Source organism: Pituophis catenifer, unplaced genomic scaffold (assembly GCF_029215685.1).
Source record: "Pituophis catenifer annectens isolate HBS135680 unplaced genomic scaffold, rPitCat1.0.hap2 SCAF_15, whole genome shotgun sequence".
Classification (NCBI taxonomy): Eukaryota; Metazoa; Chordata; class Lepidosauria; order Squamata; family Colubridae; genus Pituophis; species Pituophis catenifer.
The window spans coordinates 4,504,229-4,525,363 of NW_027256895.1; the positions used below are offsets into that span (position 1 = coordinate 4,504,229).

At 48.4% G+C, this 21,135-nt stretch overlaps 1 protein-coding gene across 1 annotated transcript in view; it reads left to right on the forward strand.

The window, feature by feature from the left end:
* Positions 1–790: 790 nt before the first annotated feature.
* The window catches only part of LOC139324754 (myosin-6), a 76,174-nt gene continuing 55,829 nt past the window's right edge, over positions 791–21,135 (forward strand). Inside the window, exons 1-9 of the mRNA XM_070954495.1 lie at positions 791–814; positions 3,196–3,244; positions 9,604–9,805; positions 13,260–13,403; positions 14,514–14,670; positions 16,799–16,826; positions 17,343–17,451; positions 18,119–18,211; positions 19,950–20,013. Coding sequence (XP_070810596.1) covers positions 9,605–9,805; positions 13,260–13,403; positions 14,514–14,670; positions 16,799–16,826; positions 17,343–17,451; positions 18,119–18,211; positions 19,950–20,013 — 796 coding nt within the window. The 5' untranslated portion in view covers positions 791–814; positions 3,196–3,244; position 9,604. The remainder of the gene's footprint in view (positions 815–3,195; positions 3,245–9,603; positions 9,806–13,259; positions 13,404–14,513; positions 14,671–16,798; positions 16,827–17,342; positions 17,452–18,118; positions 18,212–19,949; positions 20,014–21,135) is intronic.

Genomic DNA, 21,135 nt, shown 5'->3' on the forward strand with positions numbered 1-21,135 from the left:
AGACCTCACGCGATACATGAGATTCAAAAACAGCAACATTATTATGGATGCGACAGCCGTCAAAATGACCCCACTTCAAACCACGTTAACCAACTCAGTAGCTACTCAAACAAGCATTTTCACAAACCTGTGATTTTTGAATCCTTCCAAACCACTGTTTTCTCAAACTGGGCAAATTTAAGAAGTGTGGACTTCAAACTTCCAAAAGTTTAAAAAAAAGGCTGGCTGGGGAATTCTGGGAGTTGAAGTCCACACCTCTTGTGTATTTGGTCCCAAAGTCCTTGATTTGTGCCCAAGACTCTTTGATACACAATATATCCATCCATCCAAGAACATACAGGGGAAGTGAAATTTCGGGATTTTATCATTATCCTCCTTGCCGTCTTCCTTCCCGTTTGCCATCTGTGTAGGCTCTCCGAACAGATGCTTCTTCTGCTCGCTTATCAGCTGCCACCTTCACCATCGGCGCCCTGCAAGTTGTGTGTGTGTTTTTGTGTGTGTCCCTCACCCCATCCTCTGGAATGTATTCCTCCTCGGAGCATCAAAAGGATGCAGGAAGGCGGAGAAGAAAGGCAGCCGATGAGGAGCTGAAAAGTAGCACCATTCATGGTCAGAGATGTCCCTTCTGTGGAGACCATCTCGCTGCTTCCTTGTCAACATGTCACTCACAGCTGAACCGGCCTGCAGGGAAGGGGAGGCTGGAGGGGTGGGGGAGCAGCTGATGCTATTTTGGAAGGAGGGATATAAAGAAAAGGGGCCACCATCGAGAGCCACAGACCTTGCCGGGACACCAGAGCGAGATACCTCCAGCCGAGTAAGTAGGGCCATTCTTTCGTTCGGACGGTTGAGTTTTCCCAGGAGGATCTGGGAAAGGAACAGACGGGCCCAGAAACTCGAACTGAACAAAGCAAGAGGTGGTAGGTTTTACCCGTGGCTTCCTCAGAGGACTGGATGGAAGCCTTACCGTGATTGCGTGATGGACATCTATCTTGGTGGAAGGAGAACTTCCGTGTCCTAGCAGCGTGGAAAGTCTTGTGGATGAGCATGGAGGGAGGAGTTGGGTTCTGGATAAAAAGAGAGGGGGTGGACTACGTGGATTATGAGGAGGGGGGCACAGCATGGTTGCAAGAGCTGAGTTGAACGTAGTTGAGGAGCTCCTACAAAGCTGTGGCTTGTCACAAACAAAAGGAGAGCATTGATTAAAGATCTAGATGACTATGTAGTATTTGTCAAGCTTGGACACTTTTAAGATGTCTGGACTTCAACTCCCAGAATTCCCCAACCGCTGGTTGGGGAATTCTGGGAGTTTGTCCAGACATCTTAAAAGTGTCCAAGCTTGAGAAACACTCAGGTAGTAAAAGGAAATCAGGGCAGGAGAACCTGTAGCAGGTACCACAGCAAGAAAACGTGCTGTAATTAAGAAGAGATCGGGCAACCATTTATCGGGAATGGGGTCTCCTGCTTGAGCCGGAGAGGGTTGGACTAGAAGACCTCCGAAGTCCCTTCCAACCCGGTTGTTCCGAATCCACGGATTTGGCCCTGGAGGATTGCACTGAACGAAAGACGGTTGCAGAAGAGAAATCAAATTTAGCAGAAAGGTTTGGCTGAGTGGGAGCAACGGCGGCCAGGCAGAAAGCGGAGGTGATTAAATGAAAGATTAACGGTAAGCTAGCAGGAGAAGAACGGAAGGAAACCATATCGACTAGTTGAAGATGCTGAGGTTAAAAAAAAAAAAAATTCACAGATGGGTGGCTGGGCAGAAGCTGGAGAGAGAGAGAGAGAGAGAGGAGGGAGGGAGAGGGAGGGAGGGTGAAAGAGAGAGAGGGAAGAAGAGGGAGGGACAGGGAGGAGGGAGAAGGGAGGGAGAGAGAGGGAGGGAGAAAGAGAGAGGGAAGAAGAGAGAGGGAGGGAGAGGGAGGGAGGAGGGAGGGAGGGAGGAAGAGAGAGGAGGGAGGGAGGGAGAGAGAGGGAGGGTGAAAGAGGGAGAGGGAAGAAGAGGGAGGGAGAGGGAGAGAGAAGGGAGGGAGAGAGAGGGAGAGAGAAAGAAAGGGAGGGAGAAAGAGAGAGAGGGAAGAAGAGGGAGGGAGAGGGAGAGAGAGAGGAGGGAGGAAGAGAGGAAGAGAGAGGAGGGAGGGAGAGGGAAGAGGGAGGGGAGAGGAACAGAGGAACAGAGAAGAGGGATGGAGGGGGAGGGAGGGAGAAAGAGAGAGGGAGAAAGAGAGAGAGGGAAGAATAAGGAGGGAGAGGGAGAGAGAGAGGAGGGAGGGAGGGAGAGGGAGAGAGAGGAGGCAGGGAGGGAGAGAGGAAGAGAGGAAGAGAGAGGGAGGGTGAAAGAGAGAGAGGGAAGAAGAGGGTAGGAGAGGGAGAGAGAGGAGGGAGGGAGAGAGGAAAAGAGAAAGAGAGGAAGAGAGGCGGGAGGGAGAGGGAGGGAGGGTGAGAGAGAGAGAGGGAAGAAGAGGGAGGGGGAGAGAGAGAGGAGGGAGGGAGAGAGAGGGAGAGAGAAAGAAAGGGAGGGAGAAAGAGAGAGAGGGAAGAAGAGGGATAGAGAGAGGGGGGTTGTAGAGGGGATGAATTTTGAAGAAGAAATATTAGCTACTGAGACGGCAAACAGAACAAGAAGCAACGGACGGAAACTCCTCAAGGAGAGAAGCAACCTAGAACTAAGGCGAAATTTCCTAACAGTGAGGACAATTCCTCAGTGGAAACAACTAATCCTCCAGAAGCGGGTGGGTGCCCCCAAAACCGGAGGTTTTTAAGGAGAGACTGGACGGTCATTTGTCTGAAAGAGGGACGGGGTCTCCCGCTTGAGCAGGGGGGGGGGTCAGCCTAGAAGGCCTCCGAGGCCCCTCGATATTCTGTTCTTCGGTTTCTTCCGTCGTGCCGTTATTCTGTCACCGCGATCAAAATCATCGCGATCAAAATAAGGGTAGCCTTTTTCCTCTGTGATTTCTTCTCTGGCAGGTTCCGCCTCCACCCTTCGCTTTCACCCCCCCCTTCTTCACCCCATATCGCTGCTTTCCGAGGGCCGCTGTCACCCCCCTCCCCCGACATCCAAGTCCAGCTGCTTTTGTCCAACTGCACCCCGGAAATATCAACCTCCGACTCCCAAATGGGCCCGAATCCCGATCCTCGATGCTTCAAGCTTGACCTCCTTCGAGGCCTTCACTTTTCCCTCTGTTTTCTTTCTTTCCTCAGCCTCGGTTTCTTTTTCGTTCCGTCGTTCCCTCCTGCAAGCTTCTTAAAGGTAAGACTTTTATTTATTTTTTTTATTATTTATTATTTATTTATTTATTTATTGGTTCGATTTATATGCCGCCCTTCTCCGGAGACTCAGGGCGGCTTACAATGCGTTAAGCAATAGCCTTCATACTTTTGTATATACCTGCTTAGTAGGGCTTTCGGGGACCCCCCCAAGCGGTGTTCTTTTTTTATACAAAGTCAGCTTATTGCCCCCACAATCCGGGTCCTCATTTTACCTACCTCGAAAGGATGGAAGGCTGAGTCAACCTCGAGCCTGGTGAGATTTGAACTTGCAGTAATTGCAGGCAGCTGGTGCTAGTTAACAGCACTTTAGTCTGCTGTGCCACCAAGGCTCTTATCTCTTGATAATTCTCGGCCACCCTCCCGCTTAGGATCTTCCTTTCTTCTGAAGGGGAGACACCACGGATGGTGTTGAGATGTTGAGATTTCGGGGGAGAAAAAGTGCAGAGAAGAGCAACTAAGATGATCGAAGGCCTAGAGACAAAAAAAAAAAAAAACTGTATGAAGAATGGTTGCAGGATTGCGGTTTGGCCAGTCTAGAGAAGTAGGGACACGGCTAAGACGCTGAGCTTGTCGATCGAAAGGTCGGCAGTTCGGCGGTTCGAATCCCTCGCGCCGCGTAACGGGGTGAGCTCCCGTTCCTTGTCCCAGCTTCGGCCAACCTAGCGGTTCGAAAGCACGTAAAAAAATGCAAGTAGAAAAAAATAGGGACCACCTTTGGTGGGAAGGGAACAGCGTTCTGTGCGCCTTTGGCGTTCAGTCATGCTGGCCACACGACCACGGAGACGTCGTCAGACAGCGCTGGCTCATCGGCTTTGAAACGGAGATGAGCACCGCCCCCTAGAGTCAGGAACGACTAGCACATATGTGCGAGGGGAACCTTTACCTTTAGCTTACTCTAGAGAAAAGAAGGACTAGGGGAGACATGATAGCAATCTTCAATATTTGGGGGGCGGCCACAAAGAGGGGGGGGGGGTCAATTTATTTTCCAAAGCACCCGAAGGCAAGACAAGAAACAACGGGTGGAAACTAATCAAGGAGCGAAGCAACCTGGCATTAAGGAGAAACTTCCTAACAGTGAGGACCATTAACCAGTGGAACTGCCTGCCACCAGAGGTTGTAGGTGCTTCATCATCACTGGAGGTTTTTAAGAAGAGACTGGACTGTCCCTTGTCTGAAATAGTATAGGGCCGTGATGGCAAACCTATGGCAGACATGCCACAGGTGGCACACGGAGCCATATTGGTGAGCACGCAAGTGGCACGCGCTGGCCAGCTGATTTTCGGGCCTTCTGGGCCCACCGGAAGTCGGCAAATGGGCATGGAGGGTGGAGAAGGCTGTTTTGGCCCTCCCCAGGCTCCTAAAAAAGCCTCTGGAGCCTGGGGAGGGCGAAAAACAGGCCTGCCGGGTCCACCATTCCCCCCGCTTTTGGCACGCGATGGCAAAACGGTTAGCCATCATTGGTATGGGGTCTCCTGCCTGAGGAAGGGGCTGGACTAGAAGATCTCGGAGGTCCCTTCCAACTCTATTCTGATTGGAACCAAGCCTGGTGCATCTCGGCAGGTTTCTAGGGAAGTGATGCAAAAGGAGCTGCGTTTTTCGGCAACGTGTCCTGGTTAAGCCACCAGCCCGGATGAACTTCCTTTTTTTAAAAAAAAATATTTAAAATATTTGCTTATTTCGTTTATTTCGGTTTTGTATCTGGCCTTCATTATTTTTTACAAATTTGTAAAACACTATTTTTTTTTTCATTTTCATTTTCATTTGATTTATATACCGCCCTACTCCCGAAGGACTCAGGGCGGTGAACAGGCACAAGATAAAACACATAGAATACAAAAATTTAAGAGCAGAAGTAAAATGGAATTAAATCAATTTAGCCCAAGACAAATTTAAAACCCCAGGTTAAGAACAAATTAAAAATTTACATTAAAATTTACATTAAAAAGAGAATTAGACCAGACCAGCCTGGTGAAATAAGAAGGTCTTGAGAGCGTGGCGGAAGGTGCGTAGATCCGGGATCATCCGTATCTCCGGGGGGAGCTCGTTCCAGATAGTAGGTGCCCCCACAGAGAAGGCTCTCCCCCTGGGGGCCGCCAGTCGACATTGTTTGGCCGACGGCACCCGGAGGAGTCCCTCACTGTGAGAGCGTACTGGCTGGTGGGAGGCCGTTTGTGGCAGCAGGCGGTCCCGTAAATTTTCACCTACAACAACAGTCCTGTGAGGTAGGTTGGGTTGAGAAAGAAGGATAGGCCCAAAGTCACCCAGCCGGCCAGTGATTTGAGGCCAATGACCAGGTAACTGTGAGTTCCAGTTCTGCCTTAGGCATGAATGGCAGCTGAGTGACTTTGGGCCAATCACCAGATGATTGTGAGTTCTAGTTCTGTTTTAGGCGTGAAAGCCATCGAGGTGACTTTGAACCAATCACTAGGAGATGGTGAGTTCTAGTCTTGCCTTAGACATAAAAGCCATTAGTTTGACTTTGGGCCAAACACCAGGAGACAGTGAGTTCTAGTCCCACCTTAGTCATGAATGGTGGCTGGGTGACATTGGGCCACCTACTAGGTGACTGTGAGTTCTAGTCCCGTCTTAGACATAAACACCGTCAGGATGACTTTGGGCCAAACACCAGGAGACGGTGAGTTCTAGTGTTCTGCCCCAGCTACAGACCCCAAAGAATACAGCACACACAAAGTTTGTACAAAACTTAATTTACTAAAATAACTCAGTCTTTATCAAAACAAAGGCTATTAATAAACTTTTTTAACAGCCTACAAGAAACCAAAGATAATCCCAATCTTACTAAAGTTGGCAGAAAGCCCAGAAGCAATTTGCAGAGAATCCAGACACAAAGTAGAGTGAACTAAAGTTGTTCCCTACAAATTGCTTCAGTCGGCGTTCCTCCTTAAATAGGCTAAGGGAGTGGCCAATTAGCCCCAAGCCTTACTCTCGATGAGACCTCCTCCTGAGAAGCCATTCCTGCCTTTTGGTCGCTCTGCGCGCCTGGGCATCGAGAAGAGGTTCCTCCTCTTCGTCCTCTTCACTTAAAGGAGCTTCTGGAGGTTCTGAAGGCCCTGGCAGAATCCCCGCTTCTGGCACCACATCTTCTCTTGTCCAACTCGAGTGCCAGCTGCACAGGCTGCTGGCATAACACCACACCAGCCTCCTCGCTGTCAGAGTCAGTTACAATCCGCACAGGCCGCTGATGGGCCACAACATCTAGTCCCACCTTAGTCATGAATGGCGGCTGGGTGACATTAGGCCATTTTCGGGCTGTTTTTGGGCCATTTTTCAGGCCATTTTCAGGCTGGTTTTTTAGGCCATTTTCAGGCTGGTTTTTAGGCCATTTTCAGGCTAGTTTTCAGGCCATTTTGAGGCTGGTTTTGGGCCATTTTGAGGCTGGTTTTTAGGCCATTTTCAGGTTGGTTTTTAGGCCATTTTCAGGCTGGTTTTAAGACCATTTTCAGGCTGTTTTGGGGCCATTTTGAGGCTGGTTTTTAGGCCATTTTCAGGCTGGTTTTTAGGCCATTTTCAGGCTAGTTTTCAGGCCATTTTGAGGCTGGTTTTGGGCCATTTTGAGGCTGGTTTTTAGGCCATTTTCAGGCTGGTTTTTAGGCCATTTTCAGGCTGGTTTTTAGGCCATTTTCAGGCTGGTTTTTAGGCCACTTTCAGGCTGGTTTTTAGGCCATTTTCAGGCTGGTTTTGGGCCATTTTTCAGGCCATTTTCAGGCTGGTTTTGGGCCATTTTCAGGCTGGTTTTCAGACCATTTTCAGGCTGTTTTGGGGCCATTTTCAGGTTTTTAGGCCATTTTCAGGCTGGTTTTCAGGCCATTTTCAGGTTGGTTTTTAGGCCATTTTCAGGCTGGTTTTAAGACCATTTTCAGGCTGTTTTGGGGCCATTTTGAGGCTGGTTTTTGGGCCATTTTCAGGCTGGTTTTTAGGCCATTTTCAGGCTAGTTTTCAGGCCATTTTGAGGCTGGTTTTGGGCCATTTTGAGGCTGGTTTTTAGGCCATTTTCAGGCTGGTTTTTAGGCCATTTTCAGGCTGGTTTTTAGGCCATTTTCAGGCTGGTTTTTAGGCCACTTTAAGGCTGGTTTTTAGGCCATTTTCAGGCTGGTTTTGGGCCATTTTTCAGGCCATTTTCAGGCTGGTTTTGGGCCATTTTCAGGCTGGTTTTCAGACCATTTTCAGGCTGTTTTGGGGCCATTTTCAGGTTTTTAGGCCATTTTCAGGCTGGTTTTCAGGCCATTTTCAGGTTGGTTTTTAGGCCATTTTCAGGCTGGTTTTAAGACCATTTTCAGGCTGTTTTGGGGCCATTTTGAGGCTGGTTTTTGGGCCATTTTCAGGCTGGTTTTGGGCCATTTTCAGGCTGGTTTTTAGGCCACTTTCAGGCTGGTTTTTAGGCCATTTTCAGGCTGGTTTTGGGCCATTTTTCAGGCCATTTTCAGGCTGGTTTTGGGCCATTTTCAGGCTGGTTTTCAGACCATTTTCAGGCTGTTTTGGGGCCATTTTCAGGTTTTTAGGCCATTTTCAGGCTGGTTTTCAGGCCATTTTCAGGTTGGTTTTTAGGCCATTTTCAGGCTGGTTTTAAGACCATTTTCAGGCTGTTTTGGGGCCATTTTGAGGCTGGTTTTTGGGCCATTTTCAGGCTGGTTTTGGGCCATTTTCAGGCTGGTTTTTAGGCCATTTTCAGGCTGTTTTTCGGGCCATTTTCAGGCTGTTTTTGGGCCATTTTTCAGGCCATTTTCAGGCTGGTTTTCAGGCCATTTTCAGGCTGGTTTTCAGGCCATTTTCAGGCTGGTTTTCAGGCCATTTTCAGGCTGGTTTTTAGGCCATTTTCAGGCTGGTTTTTAGGCCACTTTCAGGCTGGTTTTTAGGCCATTTTCAGGCTGGTTTTGGGCCATTTTTCAGGCCATTTTCAGGCTGGTTTTGGGCCATTTTCAGGCTGGTTTTCAGACCATTTTCAGGCTGTTTTGGGGCCATTTTCAGGTTTTTAGGCCATTTTCAGGCTGGTTTTCAGGCCATTTTCAGGTTGGTTTTTAGGCCATTTTCAGGCTGGTTTTAAGACCATTTTCAGGCTGTTTTGGGGCCATTTTGAGGCTGGTTTTTGGGCCATTTTCAGGCTGGTTTTGGGCCATTTTCAGGCTGGTTTTTAGGCCACTTTCAGGCTGGTTTTTAGGCCATTTTCAGGCTGGTTTTGGGCCATTTTTCAGGCCATTTTCAGGCTGGTTTTGGGCCATTTTCAGGCTGGTTTTCAGACCATTTTCAGGCTGTTTTGGGGCCATTTTCAGGTTTTTAGGCCATTTTCAGGCTGGTTTTCAGGCCATTTTCAGGTTGGTTTTTAGGCCATTTTCAGGCTGGTTTTAAGACCATTTTCAGGCTGTTTTGGGGCCATTTTGAGGCTGGTTTTTGGGCCATTTTCAGGCTGGTTTTGGGCCATTTTCAGGCTGGTTTTTAGGCCATTTTCAGGCTGTTTTTCGGGCCATTTTCAGGCTGTTTTTGGGCCATTTTTCAGGCCATTTTCAGGCTGGTTTTCAGGCCATTTTCAGGCTGGTTTTCAGGCCATTTTCAGGCTGGTTTTCAGGCCATTTTCAGGCTGGTTTTCAGACCATTTTCAGGCTGGTTTTGGGCCATTTTCAGGCTGGTTTTTAGGCCATTTTGAGGCTGGTTTTTAGGCCATTTTCAGGCTGTTTTTCGGGCCAATTTCAGGCTGTTTTGGGGCCATTTTTCAGGCCATTTTCAGGCTGGTTTTCAGGCCATTTTCAGGCTGGTTTTTAGGCCATTTTCAGGCTGGTTTGGGGCCATTTTCAGGCTGGTTTTTAGGCCATTTTCAGGCTGGTTTTTAGGCCAATTTCAGGCTGGTTTTCGGCCCATTTTCAGGCCATTTTCAGATTGTTTTCAGGCCATTTTTCAAGCTTTTTTGGCCATTTTTCAGGCCATTTTTAGGTAATTTTCTAGCACCCATGAAGACGAGCTGGCCGGTGTGCATGTGCGTGCTGAAAACCAGAGGAGCAGCTGGTGATGGCACGTGTGCCCACAGAGAGAGCTCTGCATGCCACCTCTGGCACGCATGCCATAAATTTGCCATCACGGGCCTAGGTCAAAGTTGCTTCATGTTTTGATTGGTCACTAAATGAACTGTTGTAAGTCGAGGACTACCTGTACAATAACTCTTTAAAAATCTCAGCCTAGGTCAAAGTTGCTTCATGTTTTACCACCTCCGAGGTGCCCGTGCCAGTCTTCAACACTCACTCCAGGTTGTTGTGTTTGTGCGTCCCCCTCATTTTCAATCTCCTTCTCTTGCCTCCTTTTTTTTTTCCTTCCTTCCCTCCTGCCGCGCAGAATGGGTGATGCAATGATGGCCGAATTCGGGGCAGCGGCTCCTTACCTTCGCAAGTCGGACAAGGAACGCCTCGAAGCCCAGACTCGACCCTTTGACAGCCGGAACGAGTGTTTCGTGCCCGACGAGAAAGAGGAATTTATCAAGGGCAAAGTGATGAGCCGGGAAGGGGGCATGATCACCGTGCAGACGGAGAACGGCAAGGTGGGTGGCCGTGAAAAAGCTGGGCTCCAGAAGGAAGGTAGCCACGGAGGGGAAATGGCTGGAAGGGTCTCCAAGGTGGACCTGTGAGAATCTGTGGGAAAGATGGGAGAATTTGTGGAAAAGATGGGTTCCAGAAGGAAGATGGCCACAGAGGGGAGATGGTTGGAAGGGACTCCAAGGTGGACCTGTGAGAATCTGTGGGAAAGATGGGAGAATTTGTAGAAAAGATGGGTTTCAGAAGGAAGATGGCCACGGAGGGGAGATGGTTGGAAGGGTCTCCAAGGTGGACCTGTGAGAATCTGTGGGAAAGATGGGTTCCAGAAGGAAGGTGGCCATAGAAAGGAGATGGTCAGGATAGTCTCCAAGGTGGACCAGTGAAAACTTGTGGGAAAGATGGATTCCACAAGGAAGGTGGCCATGGAGTAGAGTTGGTTGGAAGGGTCTCCAAGGTGGACCGGTGAGAACTTGTGGAAAAGATGGGTTCCAGGAGGAAGGTGGCAACAGAGGGGAGATGTTTGACATGGTCTCCAAGGGGGGCCGGTAAGAATTTGTGGAGAAAGTGGGTTCCAGAAGGAAAGTGGCAATGAAGGAAACCTGGTTGAGATGGTGTCCAAGGTAGGCTGGGGAGAATTTGTGGAAAAGATGGGTTCCAGAAGGAAGGTGGCCATAGAAAGGAGATGGTCAGGATAGTCTCCAAGGTGGACCGGTGAGAACTTGTGGAAAAGATGGGTTCCAGAAGAAAGGTGGCCATGGCGGGGAGATGTTTGAGATGGTCTCCAAGTGGGGCCGGTAAGAATTTGTGGAGAAGGTGGGTTCCAGAAGGAAGGTGGCCACAGAGGGGAGATGGTTGGAAGGGACTCCAAGGTGGACCTGTGAGAATCTGTGGGAAAGATGGGAGAATTTGTGGAAAAGATGGGTTCCAGAAGGAAGATGGCCATGGAGGGGAGATGGTTGGAAGGGACTCCAAGGTGGACCTGTGAGAATCTGTGGGAAAGATGGGTTCCAGAAGGAAGGTGGCCATAGAAAGGAGATGGTCAGGATAGTCTCCAAGGTGGACCAGTGAAAACTTGTGGGAAAGATGGGTTCCACAAGGAAGGTGGCCATGGAGTAGAGTTGGTTGGAAGGGTCTCCAAGGTGGACCGGTGAGAACTTGTGGAAAAAATGGGTTCCAGAAGAAAGGTGGCCATGGAGGGGAGATGTTTGACATGGTCTCCAAGTGGGGCCGGTAATAATTTGTGGAGAAGGTGGGTTCCAGGAGGAAGGTGGCAACAGAGGGGAGATGTTTTACATGGTCTCCAAAGGGGGCCGGTAAGAATTTGTGGAGAAAGTGGGTTCCAGAAGGAAAGTGGCAATGAAGGAAACCTGGTTGAGATGGTGTCCAAGGTAGGCTGGGGAGAATTTGTGGAAAAGATGGGTTCCAGAAGGAAGGTGGCCACAGAGGGGAGATGGTTGGAAGGGACTCCAAGGTGGACCTGTGAGAATCTGTGGGAAAGATGGTTCCCACAGAAGGAAGGTGGCCATAGAAAGGAAATGGTTGGGATGGTCTCCAAGGTGGACCAGTAAGAATTTGTGGGAAAGATGGGTTCCAGAAGGAAAGTGGCAATAGAGGGGAGATAGTTGAGGTGATGTCCAACATGGACTGCGAAGAATCTATGGGAAAGGTGAGTTCCTGGAGGAACCTGACTGAGATGAAGTCCAAGGTGGGCTGGTGAGAATATGTGGGGAAGATGGGTTCCAGAAGGAAGGTGGCAACGGAGGGGAGCTGCTTGTTGTAATTGTCCAAGGTGGGCTGTAGAGAATCGGGAGCCAAAACATTTGAAGAAATATGGAGTCAAGAACAAGGAAAGAGATGCTGTGGTGGAATCTTGACCGAGAGTGAAGGATAGATATCAAGGCATTGCGGCCTTCAAAAAATTGAGAGGAGCTGACGTATCAGGGAGAGAAGGTGTTCTGTCCCAGCTCTCCAAACACAACAAACCCTCTGAAGTTAACGCAAAGATTCCTTTAATTAGGAGCGCCGGCAACCCCGGCAAAAGGTTTCTCTCTCAACGCAGGCTAACAAGTCCATCCATCCGGAAGATGAATATTTGTCTGCCACATCTATTCATCTCTGCCCCCTGCCTTTTATCCCCAGAGCTAGGGTGGGGCTTTGCTAGCAGCATTGGCTCTTCTGTCCCAAGGACCGGCCCATAGATTTCCACTGTTCTTCTCTCTTCTTCCTTCTGGGTATCTGTGCATCAGGCACTGGATCCAGCTGTTTCTCCTCTTCCTCATCAGCCACCTCCAGATCTGGGGGCTGTTGACTGTCCATCGGAGGGCTGATAGACAGTCCAGGCTCCGTCTCTGTCTCACTCTGACAGCTCCATTCCCTCTTCCTCCTTGGAGCTCTCAAATTGCCTTGAAGCTGGCCCTGACTCCCACGCCTCCTCCTCCTCCTCTGATTTGGCTGATGGAGGGGCACGTGACCGACAAGCCACAACAAAAGAAGCAACCTGTTGTGGTCCACCAGCAGCCTGCGGAGCTGGCAGCGGAGTCAGACAGTGAGGAGGCTGGGAAGGAACATGGGCCACTCCTGGAGTCTGGGGAAGGCCTGGATGAAGGCTCTGCATCAGAGGCAGAGATGGGGCCAGGGCCATCTAGGAGTGATGTGCGGACTCCAGAGCATCCAGAGTAGGACAGCAGAGAGGCAGAGGAATAGGAGGAGCCTGTTCATAGTGCACGCATGCCCAGAGCTGCCAGAAGGCAAGAGCAGCTAAAGCAAAAGGGACGACTCGGGAGTAAGGCCAGGAGATGATTAGCTTCTCCCATAAAAGAGCAGCAAAGACTCTTAGGCTCTTTGTAGGAAAGCAATGTTGCTAAATCTGTTTCCAGTTGGCATCTCTTGTTTGTTTCTGAACTTCGTGGGGCTTTGCCAAGAAAGGCCTTTGGCAGGGTGCCGAAGAAGATAAAGGTTTGTGATAAGCCCGAAGGACTTCTTCTGAAGGTCTTGTTTTGCAATTAATTTGGACTCAGCTGGGAATGAAGTAATTCTCAGCTGTTACAATAAAATAGGTTTGTTTGGGACTAATTGTGTCTTGTAATGACCAAGTGAGCCTGGGTCACAACACAACCTAGAACTAAAGAGAAATTTCCTGAAAGTGAGAAGAGTTAATCAGTGGAACGACTTGCCTGTAAAATTTGTGGGTGCTCCATCACTGGAGGTTTTGTCGATGAGATTGGACAACCATTGGTCTGAAATGACATAGGGTCTCCTGCTTGAACAGGGGGTTGGATTAAGGTCCCTTCCAACTCTGTTATACGGATGCTTCCCACACCCCTTTTCCTTCCGTGGGCTGAGATGTCTCTTATCTGATCACTGACTCGTCTGCAGCTCTTCCTCCTGTCTGCCAAGGTCATTCTCACAGTCCAATTTACACCCAGCCAACCTCTGTTCCTTCTTCCTGACCCTTTTCAGACGGTGACAGTGAGGGAGGCCGACATCCACCAGCAGAACCCGCCCAAATTCGATAAGATCGAGGACATGGCCATGCTGACTTTTCTGCACGAACCGGCCGTGCTCTACAATTTGAAGGAGCGCTATGCCTCCTGGATGATCTACGTGAGTAAAGACACGTCCGTCCTTGTGGGCCCCACTGGAAATCAAGGTTTATTTTCTCCCCCAAAGCAGCCCTCCCACTTCCAGTGATCTCTGTTGATGTCGTCTTATGGGATCTATGGAGATTCTCTGTCATCCAGGTCATGGTTGTCCCAAAAGTGCTTTTTCAAAAGGCAACTGGACTTGAAGATGTTTTGCTCCTCATCCAAGAAGCTTCTGACTAAATGGAGGAGGATAGAAGGATTTGTATTCCTTGCAGTCATCTGGTCATTAGTACTCTCTCTGAGAGTCATTGAGGCTGCTTGGAGGTCACCTAAATAGTGCAACTAGGTTGTAAATGTTACAACACGGTCCCTTCAGCAGTTCCGAGAAGGTTCCACATCCAATTGCACTATTCAGGGGACCCCGAGGGCACAGATAAACCTCCAAGTAGCCTCAAAGACTCTCAGAGAGAATACTAACGACCAGATGACTGCAAAGGAATATAAATCCTTCCATCTTCCACCATTCAGTCAGAACTAAAGAGGCTTCTAGGGTGAGAAGTGAAATGTCTTCAAGGAAAAACAAAGCCCAGTTGCCTTTTGAAAAAGCACCTTTGGGTCTTCTTACAGGGGGAGTCGGATGGAAGAGGGGTCAAAAAAATCAAGATGGCAGCCACAACCATGCATTCATATCCCTGTCATTTTAATTACACCGGGTTACTCACTTAGCAATCGCAGTGATTCATTTAACAACTGCGTAAAATGGGGCAAAACTCGCTTCACAAAGGTCTCACTGAACGACAGAAATATGGGGGCTCAATTGTGGTCGTACGTTGAGGGCTACTGTATGGAACCGTTCTCCAGCGGAACTTCCATTTTGCTCTTACAATTTCCTGCCGTACCAAATAATGAGTTGAAGCGAACTTCCCAAAATGTTTGGACTTCAACTCCCAGAGTCCCTCAGTGGGCGTGGCTATGGCTGAGAATTCTGGGAGATGACGTTCACTCCATGAGGAGAATATCAGGTTTACAGGAAGTTCAGCAATCGCATCCAGAAGAAAAATGCTTCGAATTGTGCAATTTTGAGTGATTTTTTTTTTTGTGGGTTTTTTCGTCTTTTTTTCTATCCCAGACTTATTCAGGCCTCTTCTGCGTGACGGTCAACCCATACAAATGGCTCCCCGTCTACAACGCTGAAGTTGTATCTGCCTACAGGGGGAAAAAGAGAAGCGAAGCCCCTCCCCATATTTTCTCGATCTCCGACAACGCGTATCAATACATGTTGACAGGTAGGAAGCCTTCAAGCAGATGTTGTCGGGATGTTGTGTAGCAGAGAAGAGTTGTTGAAATGAGGGGTCCTTGGTGCTCTCTGAGTTTGGTTGTTTCCTTGCTGATGTCTCATTACCAAACTAGGGAACTTCATCAGGGCCAGAAGGGAGGGGGGTTTGGAGAGACGAGGAGGAAACAAAGGGGAGGAGTGTTGTGGCCCGCCAGCAGCCTGCGCAGCCGGTGCTCGCGTCGGACAGCGAGGAGGCTGAAGAAGATGTGATGCCAGAGGCAGAGACTCAACCAGGGCCTTCAGAACCTCCAGAGGCTCCTTCAAGTGGAGAGAGCGAAGTGGAGGAGCCTCTTCTCAATGCTCGAGCACGCAGGGCTGCCAAAAGGCAGGAGTGGCTACTCAGGAGCAGGAGGTCTCCACGAGAGTAAGGCTTGAGGATAATTGGCCACTCCCTTAGCCTATTTAAGTCACACGCCGTTAGTAAGTTTCTTGCTGGAAACAACTTGTAATTATCATCAGAGCATTTTTGGAAAAGTCTTATCGTATCTTGTTTTCTGGGCTGGTTGCCAACCTTTGCCGGACTTTGGTTTATTCTTGCTACTTAATAAATTTGATAAGGACCGTTGGTGTGTGTCAATATCCTCGGAAATCCGGAGCTGGGGCAGAACAAGGAGGGATCCTTGGTCCTCTCTGAGTTTGGTTGCTTTCTTGCAGATGTTTCATTAACCAATTAGGAAACATCATCAATGCTAGCAGGGAGTGGGGTTTACAGAGAGGAGGAGGAGAAAGAGGAGGAAGAGTAGGAGGACTGTGGAATCCTCTGAGCTCTGTTTTCTTGCAGACGTTTCATTACCAAACTAGGGAACATTATCAGTGCTAGAAGGTAGTGGGGTTTGTGGAGTGAAGGAGAGGAGAGGAGAGGAGAGGGAGGAGAAGGAGAAAGAGGAGAGGAGAGGAGAGGAGAGGAGAGGAGAGGAGAGGAGAGGAGAGGAGAGGAGAGGAGAGGAGAGGAGAGGAGGGGAGAGGAGAAGAGAGGAGAGGAGAGGAGAGGAGAGGAGAGGAGAGGAGAGGAGAGGAGAGGAGAGGAGAGGAGAGGAGAGGAGAGGGGAGGAGAGGGCGGCTGTGAGATCCTTGGTGTTCTCTGAGCTTGGTTGTTTTCTTGCAGACATTTCATGACCCAACTAAGTAACCTCATCAGTGCTAGAAGAGAGTCGGTTTTGCTCTCTTTTTATATACTTAGTGGCTCTCCCTGTCAGTGTCGATGGGAGTGTTCTTGGTGGTTCCTTGGTTATGCTGTTGTTAATTTCCCAACACGTGGAAAGACCTAACCATAGTTTCACCAGGGTAGGGTAGCGACAAGCATCCTAGAGACTAAGCTGAGTCCAAAAATGCTAGAGAATTCCAGGAAGCCTGGCACTCAGGCAAATCAGCCATCAACGGGCACACAGAGATAAGCAACAACTACATACCGTTCAAAAGTGGGAAGCGAAAAGCCAAAAAGGAAACAAAAAGACCCCGACACCTCCTCACCATCAATTAACACCAATGGTGGGTTGCACATTATGTTGCTACCGGTTCGCCCTGCGCATCCACGCTCACTTCATGTGTGTGTGCATACGCCTGTCTTCTGCACATGCGCCCCGCCTTCCATGCATGCGCTTTGCTCTCACATGCACCTTCCATGCATGCGCCCGGCCTCAAAAACGTACCTAAATAAGACAGCATAGAGCCAGGCAGACCCACCCATGATTTCCGCTACCAGTTCGAGCAAACCGGTCCGAACCGGCTGAATACCACCCCTGATTAACATCCAGATGAGCAGAGACTAACACCAACTTCAACAGTCAAGAAATAAACAACACCCCAATCAAGGAACCACCAACGCAGACAAACAAGCTAAGAGTAAACAACGGCCTAATCTACAGTAGTAACTGTCGCCAAAACGGTCTTAAAATCGGACACGGCTGACTTAACGACCGCCTTGTTTTATCAATGGAAATTGTCTTCCCAGTGGTGGTTGTAAGTCGAGCACTGCCTCTGGATGGTGTCAGAGCTACCCATCCATGGTCAAAGATGAACGAATGGGTTAAATTCGACTCCACTCTGAACCCTTCTTGATATTTGCTACTTTCTTTCAGATCGAGAAAATCAATCTGTCCTCATCACGTGAGTACCAAAATGCATCTTCTCACTAAAGTTTTAAAAGCTGTAGGAGATCCTTTTTAAAAAAAATGGGATGGTTTAGAAGACGTAGATGAAAGCTACTGTTGTGGCCCACCAGCGGCCAGCGGAGCTGGTAGCAGATTCGGACAGTAAGGAGGTTGGGGAGGAACATGGGCCAGTCCTAGAGTCTGGGAAAGGCTCTGATGAGGGCTCTGCATCGGAGGCAGAGAGGGGGCCAGGGCCGCATGATAGTTATCAACTGCCTTCGGAGTCAGACATCTGTGAGGCAGACAAACAGCTGGAGCCTGCTCCCAGTGTGCGCATGTGCAGAGTTGCCGAATGAAGGGAACAGCTAAGGAACAAGGGTCAACTCAGGAGTAAAGCCACAGGTGGATGATGAATGGCCCCTTCCATAGGGAAAAAAAGGGGAGAGAAAAGGGAGGAGTGTTTGCAGGAGACAATTAGTTCGCTTAATTGGTTCGTGACTCTCCGAGCCACCTTATCCTGTCTCCTTTTCAGTGGAGAATCCGGTGCTGGGAAAACGGTCAACACGAAACGGGTCATCCAATACTTTGCCAGTATCGCTGCCATTGGGGACCGCAAAAAAGAGGCTGCCAATTCCCCCAAGGTAGTTCTTATTCTGGTTTTGGGGTTCAATAGTCCAACCCAATCTGCTTCCCTCCAGATATGTTTAACTACAGGTGATGGGGCTAGTAGGCTAACATCTGGAGAACATCAACCCTGGAGAAGCTTCTCTTATAGCATGCTCCTGAGATGTTCCTGGTGTTTTCTGGAGAACATCAACCTGGGGAAGCTTCTCTTATAGCATGCTCCTGAGAACTGCGACCAGAAGCGTCGTGGTGAGACAGTTGGGGAATAGCGGGCTCTAATGAGCTCCGCGAAATCTCGGGCTGACAAGCCACTGTCGACGGGTCTTCGGACTGGATCTGTCCTGTAGGGACAGAGAAAAAGGAGAGGCACCTCGGACCACCAAGAGGAACAGGCAAGTTCCTTGGAGGTCAGAGGAAACTCTCCGACTCGGCAGCGGGGGCAGCAGCCATTGTGGTCGTCATTAAGCTGGGGCAACCAGACCAAGCTTCTCTTATAGCATGCTCCTGAGAAGATGTTCCTGGCTTAACATTGCCAAGATTGAGAAACACTTTTCTACGGTCTCATTCATGATGGTGGGTTAAGAACCGTTTCTATGGAGATGGGATGAAAAAGCAAACTACCTTTCTTCTCAACTGGATTTTATTTTATTTTTTGTTTTGTTTTATTGTTTGGTTCCTCTATAGGGGACGTTGGAAGATCAAATTATCCAGGCCAACCCTGCCTTAGAAGCCTTCGGCAACGCCAAAACTTTGAGGAACGACAATTCTTCTCGATTTGTGAGTGTTCCAAATCTAAAGTTGGATTTGAGCAGAGGTGGCATTCAGCCGGTTCGGATCAATTCACCCGAACCGGTAGCAGAAATCGTGGGGGACTCCACCCCGGCACTATGCCATCCATGCCACTATGCCATCCTATTTAGGCACATTTTTGAGGCCAGGCACATGCGTGGAAGGCACGCACACGAGCAAAGCACATGTGTCAAAGGCAGGCACGCGCATGTCAGTGGTGGGTTTCACTTACCTTTGCTACCTGTTCACTCGCGCACGTGCGCTTGCTTTGCTTGCGCGTGTGCCACTTCTATGCATGCACAGAAGCTTCTGCGCATGCACAGAGTGTATTTGATGCCATCCGGGTGGGTGGGCGGAGCCTTCCACCACCGCTACTACTGGTTCCCCCAAACCGGGGCGAACCGGTAGCAACCCACCACTGGTGCATGTGCAAACCGGGCGTCCGCGCGCACAAAATGAGCCTGTGCATGCGCAGTGAACCAGTCATAGGATAATGTGAAACTCACCACTGGATTTGAGTAAGAAAGATCTCCAGATGCCGGTCTAGAATCACGATGGAAGGCCTTAAGAAGGAAGACATGTCATTTGTCTTCCTGCTCTACAAGGTTAGGTAGACCTTGAAAGAGCAGCCATCTTACAAAAGCCATCAGTCAATTCCATAATAATCAGTCAATTCCATAATCTGTAAATCCTTGACTTACAACTGTTCATTTAGTGACCATTTGAAGTTACAACGGCATGGAAAAAAGTGACTTACGACCATTTTTCATACTTACAACGGCTGCAGCATCCCCATGGTCACGTGACCCGAATTCAGAAGCTTGTCAGTGGCAACGTCCCAGGAAGTCATGTGATCCCCTTTTGCGACCTTCCGACAAGCAAAGTCAATGGGGAAGCCAGATTCACTTAACGACCATGGTACTAATTTAACAATTGCAGCAATTCACTTACCAGCTGCAGGAAGAAAGGCTGTCAAATGGGAAAATCTCACTTAACAACTGTCTCGCTTAGCAACAGAAATGTTGGGCTCAATTGTGATCAGGTAATCCTCGACTTACGACCTCAATTCAGATCACGATTCCGATTGCGAGGCGAGGCGATTGTTAAATGAGTCCTGCCCAGTTTTACGACTTTTTTGCCACCAGTGTTAAGCAAATCCCTGCGGTTGTTAAGTGAATCACACCATCGTTAAGCGAATCCGGCTTCTCCTGTGGACTTTGCTCGTTGGAAGTTTACAAATGATGACGTGTGATCCCGTGGGATTCAGCAATGTAATTTCGAGCCAGTTGCAAGCATCCAAATTTTGATCATGCGACCGGGGAAGCTGCGACAATGGTCGTAAGTGTGAGAACTGGTCATAAATAACTTTTTTCCAGCGTCATAACTTCGAACAGTCTCTCAACAAATGGTTGATGGTCGAAGATTTTATATCGAAATCTAGATCTTTTTTACCTATTTACACTCGTATTTCTCATCATCATTTAACAACCGAATAATCCCTTGCGGGGTGGAGTCTGGGCAACTGAATGTAGCGGAGTGTTTTACTGGCCGGATGCCTTTCCTGTCCCCAGTGCGGAGTTTTGTTCAGCAGATATATTCTCATTGAGCCCAGAGAGAGAAATATCTGCGTCTACCTAGGATCGAACTCACAGCCTCCTGATTGCGAGGCGAGAGCTCCACCTCTAGGCCACCGCACCACTGAATTTACACTCGTATTTCTACCTAGGGTAAATTCATCCGAATTCATTTCGGGGCAACAGGCAAGTTGGCGTCTGCTGATATCGAGACGTGTAAGTCACCCTGGTTGATAAAACTTGTCTTTGTCCATCTGTCCGTCTTCTTTCCCTGGCCAACGTCCAGTCTAATGCTTTCCTAACCAATAGGGCCTCCTAACCAACCCATCAATGCTGGTTGAGAATTTTAGCAGTTACAAACCTGGTTTAGATATCTAGGGAGATTCTCCGTCATCCAGGTTCATGGTTGTCCCAAAAGTGCTTTTTTTCAAGAGGCAACTGGACTTTCTCTTTTGTTTTGGTTTTTTTTGAAGACGTTTCGCTTCTCATCCAAGAATCAAGATCACATGAAGTATTAGCACCGCTTTATAAAAGGTGGGACGCAGTGGCTCAGTGGTAAAACGCTGAGCTTGTCGATCGAAAGGTCGGCAGTTCGGCGGTTCGAATCCCTAGCGCTGCGTAACGGGGTAAACTCCCGTGACTTGTCCCAGCTTCTGCCAACCTAGCAGTTTGAAAGCACGTAAAAAAAAAATGCAAGTAGAAAAATAGGGACCACCTTTGGTGGAAAGGTCACAGTGTTCTGTGAGCCTGTGGCGTTGAGTCATGCCGGCCACATGACCACGGAGACGTCTTCGGACAGCGCTTTGAAATTGAGATGAGCACCACCCCCTAGAGTTGGGAACAACTAGCACATATGTGTGAGGGGAACCCTTACCTTTACCTTTACCTTACCCTTCAAGGTCCCTCCCAGCTCTATTCTTGTGCTATTCTGTTCTGTTCTGTTCTGTTCTGTTCTGTTCTGTTCTGTTCTATTTCTACTTCTATTATTTCTATTTCTATTTCTATTATTTCTACTTCTATTATTTCTATTTCTTTTTCTATTTCTATTTCTACTTCTATTATTTCTATTTCTATTACTTCTATTTCTATTATTTCTATTTCTATTCCTTTTTCTATTTTTTTTCTATTTCTTTTTCTACTTCTATTATTTCTATTTCTATTATTTCTACTTCTATTATTTCTATTTCTTTTTCTATTTCTACTTCTATTATTTCTTCTTCTATTATTTCTATTTCTATTTCTATTTCTTTTTCTTTTCTATTTCTTTTTCTATTTCTACTTCTATTATTTCTACTTCTATTATTTCTATTTCTATTATTTCTATTTCTTTTTCTTTTC